We start from the raw sequence: 18,502 nt of genomic DNA, 5'->3' as shown, positions 1-18,502 counted from the left end.
TTTTTTTTACATAAATGATAGAATTTATTGTGGCCATCCCGTCCCGAACTAAACACAGGAAGATGAATCCACAATTCCACAATCACTAGGAACGAAATGAATAAAACAATTACTGGATTTTTTGTTTATCAAAACCCACAATAAATAAATAAATAAATAAACATTGCTCTTTGATTTTAGTTGTAATATAGTTATTAAAGTGAAATTCAAGGTTATTTAACAAATTTGATGTTCATGAAATGACTGTTTAATACAATAAAATCTTAAAATCTCAAAGATAAGGGAAAATGTTTTTCAGTAGTGGTTCATCGCGGGGAAAGTACAATTATCTCAACTTCTACGGATTATAAATAAATTTGTGAATATGACCTAATACATGTTCCCCCACAAAAACAACTTTTAGCTCTAGACTAGTGTACTCTACAGCGTCAATGAGCAGCAAGATTTTACTGAAATTTTGAAGGCACTGCCTGCATTAGTTTGTCTACTGCGCCATCTGGTGGAAGATGAAAAACTTTACTCATTACTTTAGATATTTTCAAATGCTGAATAAGTATCCCCAGCAATCATACAAGCCAAAATAAATGAATGAATAAATAAATAAATAAATAAATAAATAAATAAATAAATAAATAAATAAATAAAACTCAAAGCATTAACTCGTTTAACAGAAAATACGGAAAATCACAATTCTACAAAAAAGATAATAAATAGCCTATAGTTTACTACACAAGAAGCTAATATAAAGTCAAAAAATTACATTTAAATAATTGACAAATTAAAAAAGCTAATTCTTCGTTAAAAAAAAAAGCACACTGTCAGATATTCTTTAGTGTTTGTGTTCATGTTCAGAGTCTAAACTTGTCCACGTTAGGTAAAGATATATTTAACCTTGCTCGTCTTTAAGTAATTACATACTAAGATCAATATCAGCTAAGGCGTCCTTCCCTGATAAGTTTATCATTAGTCCGTGACGAGAAAACAAGAATTTCCGAGTTATCTGAAAGGCGTCACGCACGTTGCAGATGCGGATGTTGCAGCGGCGTCTTTCCGAAGTGTCACAGTTAACTCAGAGGAGGAAAGTTTGACCCAAACACGGTGAAGATGTCAAACGCCGCGAGGGGCCGACAAGATAGTGCGGCACTGTTTGTTCTATCCGCAGTATGTTTAGCCTTAATAACAATTATCAGCGTTTGGAAATTAAAGAAATTCAAATACAGGCTCATTAATGAAGCTGGAGGTGCAATGTTTTACGGTAAGTAACCCCAGACCCAGCTCTTACAGGGTAAATCGCGGAAGCTGCTGCTCGGCAACACTTCCTGGACTCAGTTCAATTAATGTGCCACAGTGTTGCATCTTAGTAAATTAGAATATCATTGAGCAAGTAGATTAATCACACACATAGCCGCATAATTGGGGTTTATTTTAATCCATTGTTGCTTACATCTAAGCAACAATTAAAAGAAAATAACCTGTTTCTCAGAAAATGTTAATTTTGCCTAAGGTCAACTAGAAAAAAAAAATACAGACATGCTATATAGGATCATGTTATGGTCCATCCACTCTTGCTCCATTGACCTCAGAGAAATAAAATTGACTAATTGACAGCAAGGATGTGCAGTGAATCACAAACTTGTAAAGGACATTTGGACAGGAAAAAATATAATTAAATTATGCAAGTCCAATGAATTGGTGCTCTGTAGGCCAGTAATACATTTTGTGATGCTCCTGCTAAAGCAGCAGAAACTGTTTTATGGGGACATTAAGATGTTTCAGTAAAGACATTAAGAAACTGTATTGCCAAGCAACTTAGTTTTCCATTAGCCAGATGAAAAGTTCTGTTCTGTTACTCCCTCCTCACGTCTGTGCTCACAATAAACTCAAAGCTAGAAGAGTATTTTGTTTATTGTATTTAAGTCATATCATCATTACTGCATTCACCACTATTATCGCATGATTTTCTTTTACTGCTGAGCCCTAAGCTGCAACAAGCGTAAGGGGAAATTGAAAAGATAATAATCAGCCATTATGCATTATTTGCATAGTTTTTTTTATATATATATATATATATATATTTTTTAAATTATTTGATTGACCTTGATTATATTTCGCAAGCATTTTTTTGTGAATCTTTTGCAGGTGTCTTTCTGGGCTTAGCCATCAGGTACTTGTGGATGGACCGAGAGGAGCATTCGGAGAACATGGGCAGCATTTGTTCTTGCCACGGTCTAAACGACACCCCTCACGTCATAATGGTCAGCATCTCATCCCACGAGCACTGTTACAGACTTATTGAAAAGAAGGGCCAACGATGCTCGCATCTCCCAAGTCCTCACACGGTAACTATGGCAATTTAGTTTGACCTTCAGCGCAGATGCATGGCAAAGCAAATCTTTTACACGGATAAACTTTTGTATGTTGTGTGATTAGTACAACTTGAAGCGCCGTGTCCTACAATCCCACTGGCTTTGAAAAGACGTTTAATTAGCATCGGAGCAGGAATGTTTGAAGCGTTCTGGATGCACCCCAAGAATTTGCATCAACAGGATCCGCTAATGGCTTCTGGTTATTAGTTTTCCGAGTCGTTTTCATGGTCCGTTTGTTATTAGAAAAGCACGGTAGCGCATATAAAGAAAGGAAGGCAGCTATTTAATTCATATTAGGGATTATTAGCAGACAAATACGGAAGATTGCTTTTTTTCCATGTGTCGTGTAAGGACACTTGAGTGAAGCAGCTTATTTTCATTCTTAGGTTGATATTTGTAGCAACAACAAACTGAAACTCTTTGAATGCATAATTTAACCTGCTTGAAAAAAAAAATGTCTACTCAGGACAATTTCCCAGTTTGTTGTCTCCATGCTGAATTCCCATAATAAGATACTTTGGCGAGGGGGTATTGGTGGCAGATTGCACTGCACTGCAGAAAAGAGAGGAAAGTGTCTGAGCAGACTCTGCAGGTTTTCTCCTCTTGAATAGACACCTTACACGTCAACCTGTGGCACAGGGCTCAGTAATGGATGTAGATAGCTCCCATCCTTTTTAAAATGACAGGCTCTATTATAACACAGACACTAAAGCATACAGTGATGTGTACAGTTTATGGTAATTGTAGCCTTGGAGAGATTTATGGCTGATGAAGACTTAGAGAGGTGGAAATGGAGGTAATTAATTTCATTTATAAAGGCTGCAGCGAGATCATTATTCCTAAGAGATTGAAGATTTTATGTAGGAATATGCTCCGTCATTGTTTTCTTATCAACTCCATTGGAGAAATGGTGTTTAAAATGCTGATGAGAAAGTTTTAGACTATGTAGACACATTTCCTCATGCTACATCTTAAGCCTGTATTTTTGCACAAACCTGACGTGGAAGTCAAAACACATAGGCACACGTTTTCTTGAAATTGCAGCTTAATCACTGCAAGATGCTTACAAATCAAATGCAATACTAATGCATTTGATTGTCATTTAGCTGAGATGACATTGAAAAACACAGAAAATGTTTGTGTTATATAGACTAATTGCACACGGAGTGATTTATTTCATGAATTTATTTCTGTGAAGTTGGTGGCCTACATCAAATGTATAATAATTATAAGCTTTATATAAAAGCTTATAATGTAACCATTTGATGAGCTGTACCAGATTATAGCATAAGCTAATGAAAATTATTTTTGATGAAAGTTGTTATATTATCATGGCCTTCACGGACATGTGGAAGTCTGCTTTCACAAAGTGTAGTAACGAAAAGTTAAGTGGATGAAAAAAGTTTGGTAGAAAAAAAGAGCACAAGCAGCAGGGACAAAAACACCCATGAGGAAATTTTTACAGTTAAGTCTATCTAAGAGTTTTGGGGAGAATAAATGTGAACTGTGGTGGAATGAGTGCTTCAGCAGTAACAACACAGAGATGGGTCCATAATCCTTGTTGAACCCGAGATAACTTCAGAAGCAAGTCTCTACTCTGGAGTGGGCTTATCCTGTTCCCCATAGTTTCTGGCTCTCAAATGTTTGCTTTTCAACAGCTGAATGGTGCTGACCTACCTTCCAGTACTTGTAATCAATATTTTCTCTGTGCAAATAGTGTAGGAAAAATGATGTTAAATAAAAATGAGCTGAGACGGGGGGGAAAAAAAAGAGAAGAATTTACAATAATTAACAGTAAAACCGTGTGGCAAACGATCAAAATTTATCCTTGAGTGATTAAAACAACAGTATAGAAAAAACATCAGTAACACTTTATTTGAAGGGGTGACATGACACTGTCAAAAACATGACATAACATCTGTCATGAACATAAAAAAGTCTTTATGAGTGTTTATGACAGTTGTCATGAAGTGTCATTTGGTAAATAATGACACTTTTAATGCAAAGTTGCTCTAAAAGTTGCATTGAAAGTTCATTAAAAATGCCAACTTTGCACTTTTAACTGCCCGCTCAACCATTTGGTTGAGCACATTTTGGGTCTCTATATCTCAAATGAGCAGTGCCTAACTTAGCTTAACCTGATTGAGCCATCTCTGCCACTTGCTTGAAGTATAATATGCTAAAGAAATTAACTAGAGGGCACTGTTTCTTTAAATAGTATTCTTCTTCTTCCCCTCTCCAACCAGGAAGTCAGAAACACAAAACTCTTGTCACAAATATCGACTGGTTGTGGTAAAACTTTGAGAAGTTGGAATAGTTTAAGCTAATGTAGTTGACATTTATTTTTTTTGGTATAAAAGCAAACGTCATTTTCCTCTATTGGTGCAAATATGAAACAAGTGTTATTACAGTGTTATACACTAAGAATAATTATAACATTATCTTACTAAATAATTTTTGTGATTTTTCTGAGTTGATATTAGCAAATATGGTAAAATTTTAGAATAAATGTGGGAAAATCATAATTTTCACAACTACTAACTAATTTTAACTTTTCAACCGCCACTAGATTTACGCTAAATCCTTCTATGGTGCTTGACCACGCAGTCTTCTTGCCCTTGTACCAAAAAATCCTCAAGAATCTGATGGTGATCTGATCGATGATGACCAAGAAGAAGATCCTGATCATCAGCCCACACAGGCAGATGATTCTGGAGACTGCTCTTTTGAATCCCTGGATGAAGAGGAGGCTCCCTCAACAAGCAGATCTTCTACACAGCCACCTTGTAAAAAGAGCAGGAAAGGGAAACACACACTAAACACTGTTCCCTTGGAGCAGCCAAATGACAACGCCGACCCAAGTTACACCTCAGGCCCCAACAAAAGCACAAGAAGAATCTGGAAGCAGGAAGACATTGATGAGTTCCAGGTTCTTAATTCAAGATTTGAACCCCCTGAAGCTGTGCCCTCACCCTTTCAGTATTTCAAAATGCTCTTCACTAATGAGATGATTGAACATATCACACATCACACCAATTTGTACTCTCCTCAAGAGCTGGGGGATCCAATCAAGATTAGCCCTGAAGAAATAGAGCATTTCCTAGCGATCCTTCTTTTTACGGGTGTTTTCAATTTCCCGTCACTGGAGGACTACTGGCACCATGAATCACGCTTCGACCTGATCGCTGACACTGACTGAAGATGGGAAAATTAAAAATGCAATATTTCCTTGTTCGACGCAATGTTTTCCTTGGTTGAAATTAAAACCAGTGTTTTGTGGCATTTTGACAGAAATATCCAATACCCCAGACATTTTTTGTAGTTTATTTCTTTATAAATTTGCATTTTATTTTAATTTATCTACTGTACTTGGTATTTTTATTAGGTCATGTACCTAAACCATTAAGTGACATCTCAACCGTTTGGTAGAGATCAATATTTCAAAAACCACAGTGTCTATTGGAAAAAAAAAATATTGATTGTGTTTATGAATCACCCTAAGGTAAAAGAAATACAAAGAAAAAAAATGTTCACAGGTTTTTTTCTTGGTGTGGTTGTCTAATTTACAATTACGATCATTCAAAGTTGGCACTTTTAATGGACTTTTAATGCAACTTTTAGAGCAACTTTGCATTAAAAGTGTCATTATTTACTGAATGACACTTCATGACAACTGTCATAGACATTCAAAAATACTTATTTATGCTCACAACAGGTTTTATGTCATGTTTATGACAGTGTCGTGTCAGTCTTATGCGAACCCCTTCAAATAAAGTGTTACCACAACATCAATATACCAGCATCTGAGATTATATTTTAGTGATTTGATGTGAGAAATGTGTCATACGAAAAGGCCAGGTAAGTTATTTTCTGCACTTCACACATACTCAGCAAGCATGAATGTGGAGTGTGTTTAGAAATTTGTTGATGAAGCTTAGGGGATGTTTTAAACCAGGAAGTGACCGGCTGTGGACCTTACAAATCATGCAGGCCAAGTGTAACTCTTCTCTAATGGCTTCGACTCCTTGGCCCGTTATGAAAGCCAAGGTCTCATTAGTAAACCAGCAGAGGCTACCACAGAGGCCATTACATCAGTCAGACCGTGTGTAGACTTTGAGCCATTAGGCCTGATACATATGGGGAGCTAGCAGAGAGAGATAAGGATTTCATCGCATTACTGAGTCCATTATGTGCCACCGGGGAGAACAGCATTAAAGTTTGTGGTCTGATTAAATTTAGCACTGCTGGGCTGAGAAGACAATTAGTGTACACAGCACACCTCCATCCTCAGCGTAGTGGTGCAGGTGGCCCTTAGAATAAAGCTGCCAAGATATGCATAATTTACTCGCTGCAGTGGCCATATTGGTTTGTGTCGTGCTTATTTGTGTTTATCTTATATTTTAAAAATTCATGGATGCTGTTCTTTGTTGGTAATTGCAGCCACACAAAAGTAATTTATAGAGTGCTGGGTTATGGCTGCAGAGCAATTTGTAGATCCAGTTACCTCTTTAAATGCAGAATTACTCAGAGAGCATGCTGGCTCGCTGGTTTCTATAATGGACTTTCCAACATTGGATGTGTTCTGTAATTTTATGAAACATGCAACTAATTCACCTCTGGTAAATATTCATTAGAGTACGAGGATGTCCTAGATCAAAAACATTAGTAGAGGCTTTCATCTATTCACTTCTTTGATGCTCTTCAGGCTGTTATTTTAGTTAGTTCAAGGGCAGTTTTTGGTTGTTCTCACCAAACCTCATCATTTGGATAGAACATGTGACTATTCCAAATCTTTTTTTTTTATTATTCCTTATATTCCTTAATAATATGTATTTTTAAATAAAACCAGAAGGTTGTTGCAGTTTTTTTTTCTTTACAAATCTACCCACAATACAAATTAAAATCATCCAAGGGTGAAATTGTACATGGAATCCTGCCTTACAGATTGGCTGGTATTGCATCTCATTGGCTGAGATGAGAAACATTCAGAGAGGATATAAATACAGAAATGTCTCACAGTATGGCTACTGTTTGTGTTGAAGGTAATTCGCAGCATGGATTTTATTGCTAATTTATGGCACAGCTCAGCTTTAATGGTGGTACTTTCTTATTTGTATATGTTCTAGAAGCTTCTTGGATACAGACGGCTGCAATTTTCATTTTGCATTGTGCTTTTCATTAATCATATAACCTCAAGACACATTGGCAGTGTGCTAAATCAGTACACTGTCATAAAGTCACTAAGTGCAGGAGAGCTTTGAGGCAGCTAATAACATCAATTCCAGCTTTCAGCAACTATGTCAGTTCATACTGGCACTACAATCAAAGTTTCTTATGTTCCCCATTTTTTCTGACACCTCATATATTTCTGATATGTTTTTATTTATTAGAATTGATTACAACCTTTTAATTCAAGCAAAAAAAAAAACACTGTCAGTGCTTCAAATCATACAGAGAACCTACTTTTAATGTAAACTTTACATTTGTTAAAACTTTGCTTCATTTCCCTTTAAAAGTAATTCAACAAAGAGCATTTGTCTATTATATATCTACATGCCTTTATGTGAAGTAAGCAAATAAAACTGTTAAGACTGATTTATCATTTCATTTACAAAGAATCAATCTTTCTTACCTTTGAGTGGTCGTTAGCACAGAAAAAGAAACGCAAAGAGATCTCTGTACTCCCCTTAAGATTCAGATTTTATTCAAAATCAATGCAAAAAAAAACAACACTTCGATTAAGCATGTGTTTTTAAATACAACTGAATCAATCATCCAATAAATGAAGTGTCTCTCTTTTCAGGCTATGCTTGATCCGCAAATCCTGTTCGACCTTTTCCTGCCACCCATCATCTTCTTTGGGGCTTACACCCTGAATCAGGTGAGACGGCTGCGTTTGATGTCCACTGGCCCACCAGATGAAAAAATTAAATAAAATTGTATTTTGTGCTGCCTCATTTATGGATGTGTTGACAACAAATCTTGTTTGTTTCATGTTTTATTGACTGCATCTGCCTTTTGATTCGTGTTCTAGAGGCGATTTGTGGAGAATCTGGGCTCTATTGTGACCTATGCTTTTCTGGGCACCATGATCAGCTCCTTGTGCATAGGGTAAGTGTTCTGTTCATTCACACTGATCAATACCAAACAACAAACACTCCAGAATGTGTATCTCAGTTTCTATGTACGTTAGGTTTTAATCAGTTTATGTCTATGTGTAGACACAAACATGTCATATATGCAGGAACTCGGTTTCTCTATGTACTCATTATCCACTGTTTTGCTGTTGAACGACAGATGTTTGCAAGCTGCAGCAAAGCAGCTAGTTTTGATATGTGATGAGCTTTTTATTTTTTTAAGCGATTGGTTTGCAGTTTTTTTTCCTGCAACATTTAATAAAAATAGCAACTGGTTCCTAACCAGATTATTTCACTGCTGGATCAAGACCAGACTATCTGAGTTAGTTTGTCTTCATTACTTTCATCCATCTGACAATTCATACTCCAAATTATCAAAGCAGCTAACTCAGGCTTAAAAAGCTACACTCATGGTTAAAGTGACATATTTTGTTTGCAAAAGGCTCTAACCAGACCAAAACATTTAAAACATGAAGCAAAACCAAATATTACCTTCAGCCAACTGCATGAAATTTCCAATCATCCACTACATAATGGACAACAAAATACGGCACTTGCTTGTCAGTGTTGTCCAGGGGTTTTCAAAGTGTGGGAGAGCTAAACCCTTTTGAGAGCAAATAGAAACTGTAAAATACATTTCTACTATTCATTCGCAGTCTCATCTGCATTGGATCCATGCTGGTAAAGAACAACACAGAGATGGCACGTTTAAGGACTGCAAACTGATTGTGGGAAGTAAACATTTGTTGGATGTACAGTGAAACAGGTGCTTCAAAGGGTTTATACTGATTTTGGTAGCTTCTAATAGTTTGAACAGGGGATTTCTGTTTTTTTTTTAATTACTAAATAATGGAGTTTGGACTGCTTGAATGGCATCTGTTTTAAATGTTTTGCTAAAGGGTGGGGAGAATATGTCAAACCAATGAGAAATGGTTCCTACATTTGCAAAATAAATCATCTGGTCTGCTGAACTTTTGATGATGATAACTAAGTGGATCCCAGTTCCTTTAAGCAGATCCAAGCAATCAAGAAAACCTGTAAATCCTACAATTCTAGATTGTGTATTTATTCCAAGGACAAACCCCAGGTCCAATAAAAGTTGCTGTTTTTGGGATAGGTTGAGGACTAAGGTGTAAGCTGAATTTAGTTTAGGTTTAGGCGTTTACACTTAATGGTTACATTTAGGGTACGAGTCAGGATTAGGCTATGGAAATGAATACAAAATTAATGCAAGTCAGCGAAAAGTACTTGTGAAAAAAGAAAGGCATACTATGTGTATGCGTGTGTGTTGGGGTGTGCGGGGGTGCGTGTGTGTGTGTGTGTGTGCGCATGCGTGTGTGTCTTGGTGTCACTCATGCTCGTGGTGTTGGAGAGTGAAGTAGAACATCTGCACTCTTATCTGTGAAACTCCGTTCTTCCTTCCTTGTTCAGCATGTCTCACAACAATAAATGAAAATGCAAAAAGAATGAAATAAAACATAATCCACAATTCAAAGTTTGAACAGCATCCCAGCACATCGTGCTGTCCACTGCTACACCAAAAACACCAAAGCAATACTGTAATATTAATATTTCTGTAGTTGCAGAGTGCACAAAGCAGATAAATGCGAGTTAATGCTGCAATTTATTTGTCAGTCCAAGTAAAAGTCACTATTATCACATTTTGCTGGTGTGACCGTCAGTTTTGCATCTCTGTATAAAATTCCTCCTTGCTTTATTGTGCATAGTGTTGTTAAACCAAGAATAGCAGAGGTGCAGCAAATAACGTTAATTACGTTCTGGAAGCGGGGCTGCACAGTGGCGCAGTTGGTAGAGCTGTTGCCTTGCACCAAGAAGGCTCTGGGTTCGATTCCCGGCCCCGGTCTTTCTGCATGGAGTTTGCATGTTCTCCCTGTGCATGCGTGGGTTTTCTCCGGGTACTCCGGTTTCCTCCCACAGTCCAAAAACATGACTGTCAGGTTAATTAGTCTGCCCCTAGGTGTGTGTGTGCATGGTTGTGTGTCCTGTGTGTCTCTGTGTTGCCCTGTGACAGACTGGCAACCTGTCCAGGGTGTACCCCGCCTCTCGCCCGGCACGCTAGCTGCAGATAGGCACCAGCAACCCCCCCCACCCCACTGAGGGACAAGGGTGAAAGAAAATGGATGGATGGACGTTCTAGAAGCGCCCAAATCATCTGGTTTCAGTGTGTCAGTGTTGGTGTGGTAGCTGCACCATGGAACTGATGGACTGAGCTGTCATTAATCACACCTGTGCAGCTTATTAAGTGATGAATTACAATGTCTGCAAATGCTCTTAGTGTGCTGAACTGTGCTAAAGATGTTAAAAGGTCTTGGAATCATCTGACTCTGCTAGTGGAGCCAGAATATATTGATTTGTTTTTTTTAATCAGCTACTGTGCTGATGCATAGTGTTGCAATTCTGTCCTGAAAGCACTAGATGGCAGTCTCTGACTTTGGATCCCTGTTAGCTAAATGACTACAGCCACAGATAATGTTAACCATCCTGTAGCATCTGTTTGAAGTTTTTTTTTTTTTTTTTTTTTTTTTTTTTTTTTTTTTTGGAGGATTTTGACTTCAGGATGAAATTTTTTAGCGAAAGCATTTGGTCTTCAGTAGAATAAAATCCAGTGCTTGCTCTTATGATACGCTAAATATTTCATAGGTTCTGCGTCAAGAGATCATTCTGAATTCCAATCACAAAAAAAAAGGTAATTTCCGTATGCTAGTTGCTTTATCTAACTGTTGATTAAGACATTGTGCTCCCCAGCACAACTACTAAACATGTTGGCGAACTTATACTTCTGCTTCACTAACTCCAGACATTTTTATGCAATGCAAAACTCAGCTTGCATTAGGTAGACTTCAAGATTGTGCAAATATGGAAATAAAATAATGAAACATGGAAATGAATCATTCTAAAGATTTGCATATCCCTAGTGTACTACTATATAGTAGGAGGAATGCTAGACCATTGCAATTATAACATCTGTGCAGACATACTACACTTTACATCGCAGACTGAACCAGGACCTTAATAGAATTTGATATTAGCAGTTAAAATAACCAAAAATATACTTGTTTTTGTGTAAAAAAAAAAAAAAAAAAACTGGAGCGTGCATGCCTTTTAAAAACTGCAGATAATATAATTGCTCTCCAGATTTGCAGAGTTGCTGTGGATGGTAATATTGTGGGCAGTAAGATTCTCCAGTGTTGGTCAGTTTTGCAACAAAGAGGTTTCTGACTGAAATATGTTGCTGTATCGCAGTATCATGACAGTAACACGCCTTGGATGATGCAATCAGTTGTCGGCAAGCACTGCTAATCCACCTCATTTGCTTTTGTTGCTCTTCTTTAAGTCACTGTCTGATTTAAAGAATGTGTCTCTCTGCCCCAGCTGGTTAGAAAGCCCAGGTAGAGACACACACAAATAAATTATTTTAAAAAAATCATACATTGTGATTTCCGGATTTTTTTTTCTTTTTCCTTTCAGATTATGTCTCTCACAGTGGACATGCACCTTAGATGAACATTTCAGACCCCTCTATGATTTCTAAGTGGGGGAACTCACAAAGTCCTCAATGTAAATCAACAAATTCTAACAAGCTTCATTTCTTTCTGCTTTTCATTCCTAGCTAAACCATAGTTTTATTGAGAAAATTGCCCCTGGCCTCATCTGCTGCTTTGTAAAAGATGGAGCTTAGCTTATCTGTACTTTATTGAATTTTATGCTCTTCGAAAGCATTTTCTACTAAACTAATTAAGTTCATTCACTTGAACTCTTGGCATAGAGTTCCCAATTTAGCTAATATATTTTGTTGTCATGTGAGTTCTTTGGTTTGTGAAACTTGCATCCAGGAAATGGTTTGTTCATTGACACCCATCCACAACTTTAGGGAAAACACAGGAAGAAACGGAGTGTGACCAACTCAACTGAAGCTAAATTTTTCTTAAGTCTACAGCCTTTGTAATATTCCATACTGGGTTAATTTTTTTTTAATTGGCTAGAAAAACAAACAAACAATAAAACTGCAATTACTTTTACTTTACAGCCTGATGCAGAAATGTGAGTTTAGTTTGTGTGATTTCCAAACAGTAAGTGTTTCCTCTTTCCTATTATGTTTTTCTTCTCAAACTGATTCAGTGCCACTGCGAGATAAGCCACTTACCTCACACCCTCCCTTCTCCACACGCTGTTAGAGCTGCTGATATTTTGTTGAAACACCTGTGTGAAGTTTGCAAACCCATGTTTAAAACGTGCATATAACCTTACATTTAGATGTTATAATGCAGGCTACAGGTCGGTGCCATTGCTTGTAATGTGTCCTGTTTGAGAACCTAACGGGCAAATCTGCCAGACACTTCTCCTGCCTGCTTCTCACTGTGTGTGCGTGTGCCTGAGTGCCTGACCCTAACTGGCATGCTCATACATGTGCATGCACACAAACACCCCACCGGTGGAAACACAATCACTCTAACCTCAAATCTCCCCTTAAGATACATGAATAAGGCAGCTTATGTTGTTCAACGTGAGGACAGTGCTTTAAATCCCGACCATAGGGACACAGTTGTGTGCCAGCTCCATGGTAACAAAGTGACACTGAGTGCTCCCCAGAAGACTCAGTGGCATATTGATTATTATGGGATGCGTCTTTGCTAACTGGATTAGGACTTAACACACCTCCGTCTTCGATTCAGGAGCTGGCCTGCAGTTATGAATGCTGAATAGAAAAGTTTTTTTTTTTTCCTTTGCCTTCAGAGTGCCTCACTTTTAAGGGCGAGATAAAGCCGGGGACAGTTGGAGTTTGAGATTTATTCCAGGCTCCAGGGTTGATAAGAAAATTCTTTCTCTGTATTATTCTGCTGTGATGCCCTTCACAAGGTCTTCTCAAAGTCTTTTTTTGAGAAGTGTTTTTGTTAAAACACTTCACACACAGAGATTTCAGTTTGCATCCAATTATTGTTCAATTCAAAATTAAACTCCGAATCGTGTCTGTAGACTGAGAATGAAAAAAAAAGGTTGCTTTGTTTGTATTGCTATTACTATCTGGAAAAGGGTCAATGCGCCTGCTGGTTGTGTCTAGCCCCATTAGCCTGACTACTTTGAGGGGTGGGGAAGCCCTGCTGCGTTTAGTAGGATGACTGATAGGTTTGCACCTCCCTGCCCTTCCAGAAAAAAAAAATGACCACAGTGTGTTTTTCTCCTGTCTGTTTGATCCCAATACCAGGGCCCTTGTCTACGGCTTCACCAGACTCATGGTGCTTCTGAGACGAGCGGCAGATGGAGAGTTCTCCCTCACTGACTGCCTCCTGTTTGGTGCAATCATGTCAGCCACTGATCCTGGTAGGTCACCTACAGAAAAAAATCTTCACATAAAAGTTGTTTTCCTTCTTACCGGCAGAACCGATCTGGCTTCACGCAGGTACACTCCACACATATGTGAAAAAGAGGAAATGGTTAACTTTAAACATGCAAACGAAACACTTTTATAAGAAAATCAAGATCTGTAATATGTTGTTACACTTTGCGCTATATAAATAACCCATTGAACAAAATTGACTTAAATGCTATAGGAATAAGCAACAAACAAACAATGAAAACTATAACCTGCAGCAAAATGAGATGCTAAGAGTTCCCAACCGCTGGACTTAACGTGTCTACCTGTCTTAATGCAATCTAGTGCAGAAATAAAGCAGATAGCAAATCTGTTGCAAAAAAATATAGAGCAGATTGCTCTCCTACGTGAATTTCTCTCTGTGTTCCCTAAGACATGTTAAACCATTATTCAATGAAGTGACTCCGACAATGATGAAGTACTTGCTGCAGATGAATTATTTATACCAATAAGTGATCTCGGTGAGCATCAAAGGCAGGATTTAAATTGTGGTTCAGCTGAGAGGCAATACTTTTCAATGCCACGCTGTGCTCATTCGTTTTGACCCCAGTGCACTCGTCACTTTGATTAGACTCAAACTGAATGCCTAAAATTGTAAGGCCCATAGGCTCTGTATTGTGCTGTCAAAATATAAAATCCAAACCCCAGACCTTCTGATTTTTAATTCAGCATTAGTGTGCAATCCCGCATAGGCTGGCTTAAGTTTGTGGCCTTCAAGAAGATGTAACAATTAAGCAATACCGCAAGCTGCATATAATCAGATATTACCCAATTTAAAAAAAAAAAAAAACAAGAAATAAGAGCTTTCTTACCTCTTAAACTTTCCCTACATTTTAATGGATGTAGTGGGATTTTATGCAATAGACCATCACAAAGTATTGTGTAATAAAGAAATGGAATGGGGATGAATCATGATTTTAAAGTGTAACTGATCTTCTGCAAACGTAAAAAGAGAATCACACAAATCCAAAAAACAGGACACGGCTGTTCACATAATGGTAACTCTAGAAAAGCTGCAGAGATCCATATTCAGGTGGGAGGATCAGCAGGACAGCTATTTCTGCTCTCGATAAATCTGCTTTTTATGGAAGAGCATCCCACCGGCGTAATGCTTGGCTTAAAATGCAAACTGCGCATTAGTTTGAATACACCAACCTCACAGAGAAACTCTGTACTGACAGCATCATGGTGAGGGGAGGTTGCTCATAAGTGAGGAGAGGGCATATGGAGTTCATGGGAAGATGAGTTGAGCAACATACTGAAAGTGACCACATTTACGCAGTATGAATACTTCTGCATGGTCTTTTATCTTTACATAATGATTAGTTTAAGGCAATCTGTGGTTCTGTAACATCTAGCCAAGATGTTTTAGATTTTAATAAGCTGAACTGCACGCAGCTTCTCTGAAACCCAGCTACTCAGATGTATTCTTCTTTTCCAGAGTATGCTGTGCAGCTTGTGGAGATGTGGATTAAGTGTCTCCATTTATTAAAAAACTGTTCAAACAAATTCATGTAGTTAAAAATGTTTCAATATTTTCCTAACTTTTGAAAGTTGAACTTTTCTTTTTTGACATTTACTATGCATGAGGCACCTTTGTTTTAAGAGTAAACTGAAATCTATGGTTTAAGTAGCTGGTTTTACACTGTGGTGGCTGAGGACTTTAGCTCAGCTGAGCTACTTCTTAAATGTGTGACTGTTGCAAGGACTTCTCGCCTTCAACTGGAGAAAGACAAGACGACCAAATGAAGATTGTGTTTTGTTGTCAGCATACAAGTCATTAAAAAAACGTCAATATTCTTCTAGAGTTCTTTGTATAATTGCTTGAGACAATATGGTAGTATTGTAAAAATTATAATCTCATAAAAAAAAGAAACCATGTTATGGTTTAGAGGTCAAATAAATTCTGCCGTCATTTAAAGGGAGATTAAAATAAAGGTAAGTAGGGATGAAGAGGCATCGATGTATGATGCCTCTTCATTGCAGTGATGAAATAAATTCAGCCACATAGTGAAAATCTTTTATCCTTTTTCAAAATATGTGTTTCATTCACTTTTCTTCTTAAATGTATTTTCCCAGCAATTCTCAGCAGAAAACAAGAATAAAATTTGAAATCAAATGAACATATATCTACAGTTTTGATAAGTTTGAACAAAGATAAATAAAATCCTGTCACTGTTTTTTTTTTTCTTACCATGTATGAAAAATGACACAAAGTACTGACAAAGTGAGCTGTTTAGAGTGATTGTGCTGTCAAGTTTTTAATTGGTTTTTTTATTTCTTAAAATATTTTGCTGTTGAGTTTTATGCAATCAGTGCAGAATAAGCTGATCAGACTCTGTGATGTCTCCTGATCCCAAAGGAGCCCTCCTCCACTACCAGCATGCAGCCTGGTTTTAGCACAGATATGCACCACAAAACTAGGTCCAATGGATAAACATTTTTTAACAGACATAAATAATCCATTACTTTAGCCCTGAAACTAATATTAAGACAGAGGGGACAGAGTGATGAGTGACACAGAACCATATTATCAGAAAAAAAAAGTTGGGTTTTATTCCTAACTGGCTAGCTAACAGTTAAGTAAAGTAAGTTTGTTTTAATCTCTTCATGCACTCATATTATAGAAACGAACAACTGTATTTATTCATTTATTTCATTTAGAGTTGCAGTCATAAAGAACAGTGTTTAGGACATGCTGTAAATGCCTCTTCTTCTACAGTGTTTGTTCACAATAGCATATGTCAGTTAAAATGATTTATTCAAATAATAATGAAGTAAGATACCATAGAAAGTGAGTATCTCTACAGAATTCTCATGTCATCTTAAATACTAACCAGGATTACTGCAAATAACAACATAAATCAATCTGAATCTTCATAAGACAACTGCTCGTTCAGCTGCACTCTCAGGTGAATTTTCTTGATTTGGTGGCACATACATGTCATCAGTTCGCCATGCAAAAGCATTAACCTTGACCAAATTGCTTCCAGTCTGTCTCTGAATCAAACTTTTTTCATGATCCTTGCTGTAGTTCGCCTCATTTCTTACTTTTAAGCACAAAATAATAAGCTGTAAACAGCCTTAAGCGGGTTTTCAGATACTTCAGCTTTCTTGACATAGGTTTTTGCATTTTCTTCAAAACCAGTGCCTGTTTAGTTTGTGGTAAAAGATTCTTCTTTGGTTAAGAATAAGCATAACATTGAAAAAGGTTCATAAGGGAGAGTTAATACCTTAAATATTTTTGTTGGGAGTAGGAGCAAATACACATTTAAATCTGCTTTAAATGTCATAGAAAGTCTGCTTTGATGCTCCTTTTCAGTATGCATCATTTGATTTTACAAAATAACCAGTTTTCTACTCAGTCTAACTGTTCTTCCCTGATTTAAATATAGGACCAATAGTTCGGATCAAAAAGCAGGAGGCCTGCTGTGCTGCATTTATAGCTGCAGGGGTGGTTACTAAGGGTCGGTGAAATTCTCACTTAACATGAGTATTTTTCAGTTCCACGGTTCTTCCTTTCATCTTAGAGTTCGTATTTTTGTAGTTCTCCTCACACGAAAGAGAGCGCACATACATTTTTTGTCTGGGCACTGCAGACTTTAAAATAATGCCAGATGGTAACAATTTTTAGCAGTACAAATGTAGTTTCCCTTCTCGGTTATTACTCATTGAAATAGATTTTTGCTTTGTTTGTCAACAGACAATCATCCCAAACCCAGTGCACAGCTGGCCAAAAAAACAAAAGAAGAAAAGGATTAGATCCTTAAACTTTCTAAAAATTTATGGAGTGTGTCAAAAAGCTAAGCCAGTGCCAGGACACCAACCAATTAAAATGAGCTCTACCATTTCTGCCAGCTCTTTTAATCTGCCAGCAGTCTGCCAGAAGCTTTTTGATGGCATCTAGGAGTGCATAATTTCTCTGCAACTTGCTAAGGAGCAGTTAGCAAGATAATATTGAGTATATCTATACCCCCATGCACCCATGGATTAGATAATATTAGTAGTTGAACAAAACTGTACAGTCACTCCAGTTTGAATAAAACCATCAAAACGTTCCCAATAATTAGTGAATGTTCATTTTTTGTCAGAAATGTCATTTATTCAGGGCTAGTGACTTTCTAAAACTTAGTATTAAAAAGCATTGAATCTGGTAATGAGTCCATGGCACAGTTTTAATTAAGGAGAGGTACAAATGTTCCATCCTTCTTTAAAACCTCGGTGTTGCCACAAAACATAAACTACACCAGATCAGGCTTCAAAAACTCTAACCCAAAAGTTACTTTGATCAAAATTCACAATATAAATTTATTATATTGCAATAAACATTTAGAGACTTTGTTTTTGTAAGTTAGTTAGTATGGGTCATCACTTACAAATCCTCCCTGCGTTCCCACACTGAACTCACTAACTGTTGACCATTGCCGTTATGGCATTGATTTTCCGAAAATGCTTCCATCAAATATACATGAAAAAAAATCTTTGATGTAACCTCTTCTGAAGTTGTAAAATGCTTGCCCATCAGAAATCTTAAACGCTTGTATTTATGACTTTACCACTCAGCGCTTCACACGTTATAGCAATTTTTCTCCACTGTTTATTTTGCA

General features: G+C 37.2%; 1 protein-coding gene across 2 annotated transcripts in view; it reads left to right on the top strand.

The window, feature by feature from the left end:
• The first annotated feature begins 1,041 nt into the window (after nucleotides 1–1,041).
• LOC103456924 (sodium/hydrogen exchanger 9) overlaps nucleotides 1,042–18,502 on the top strand; it is an 83,015-nt gene continuing 65,554 nt past the window's right edge. For both annotated transcript variants that reach the window (XM_008396808.2, XM_008396809.2), the window contains exons 1-5: nucleotides 1,042–1,255; nucleotides 2,140–2,339; nucleotides 8,170–8,247; nucleotides 8,401–8,477; nucleotides 13,728–13,843. In XM_008396808.2, the coding sequence (XP_008395030.1) occupies nucleotides 1,105–1,255; nucleotides 2,140–2,339; nucleotides 8,170–8,247; nucleotides 8,401–8,477; nucleotides 13,728–13,843 (622 nt within the window). In that variant the 5' untranslated portion in view covers nucleotides 1,042–1,104. The remainder of the gene's footprint in view (nucleotides 1,256–2,139; nucleotides 2,340–8,169; nucleotides 8,248–8,400; nucleotides 8,478–13,727; nucleotides 13,844–18,502) is intronic.

The sequence above is a fragment of the Poecilia reticulata genome, linkage group LG20 (genome assembly GCF_000633615.1).
Source record: "Poecilia reticulata strain Guanapo linkage group LG20, Guppy_female_1.0+MT, whole genome shotgun sequence".
In the NCBI taxonomy this organism is placed as follows: domain Eukaryota; kingdom Metazoa; phylum Chordata; class Actinopteri; order Cyprinodontiformes; family Poeciliidae; genus Poecilia; species Poecilia reticulata.
Note: the sequence above shows the minus strand (reverse complement) of the source record. Positions and strands in the feature narration are given on the sequence as shown.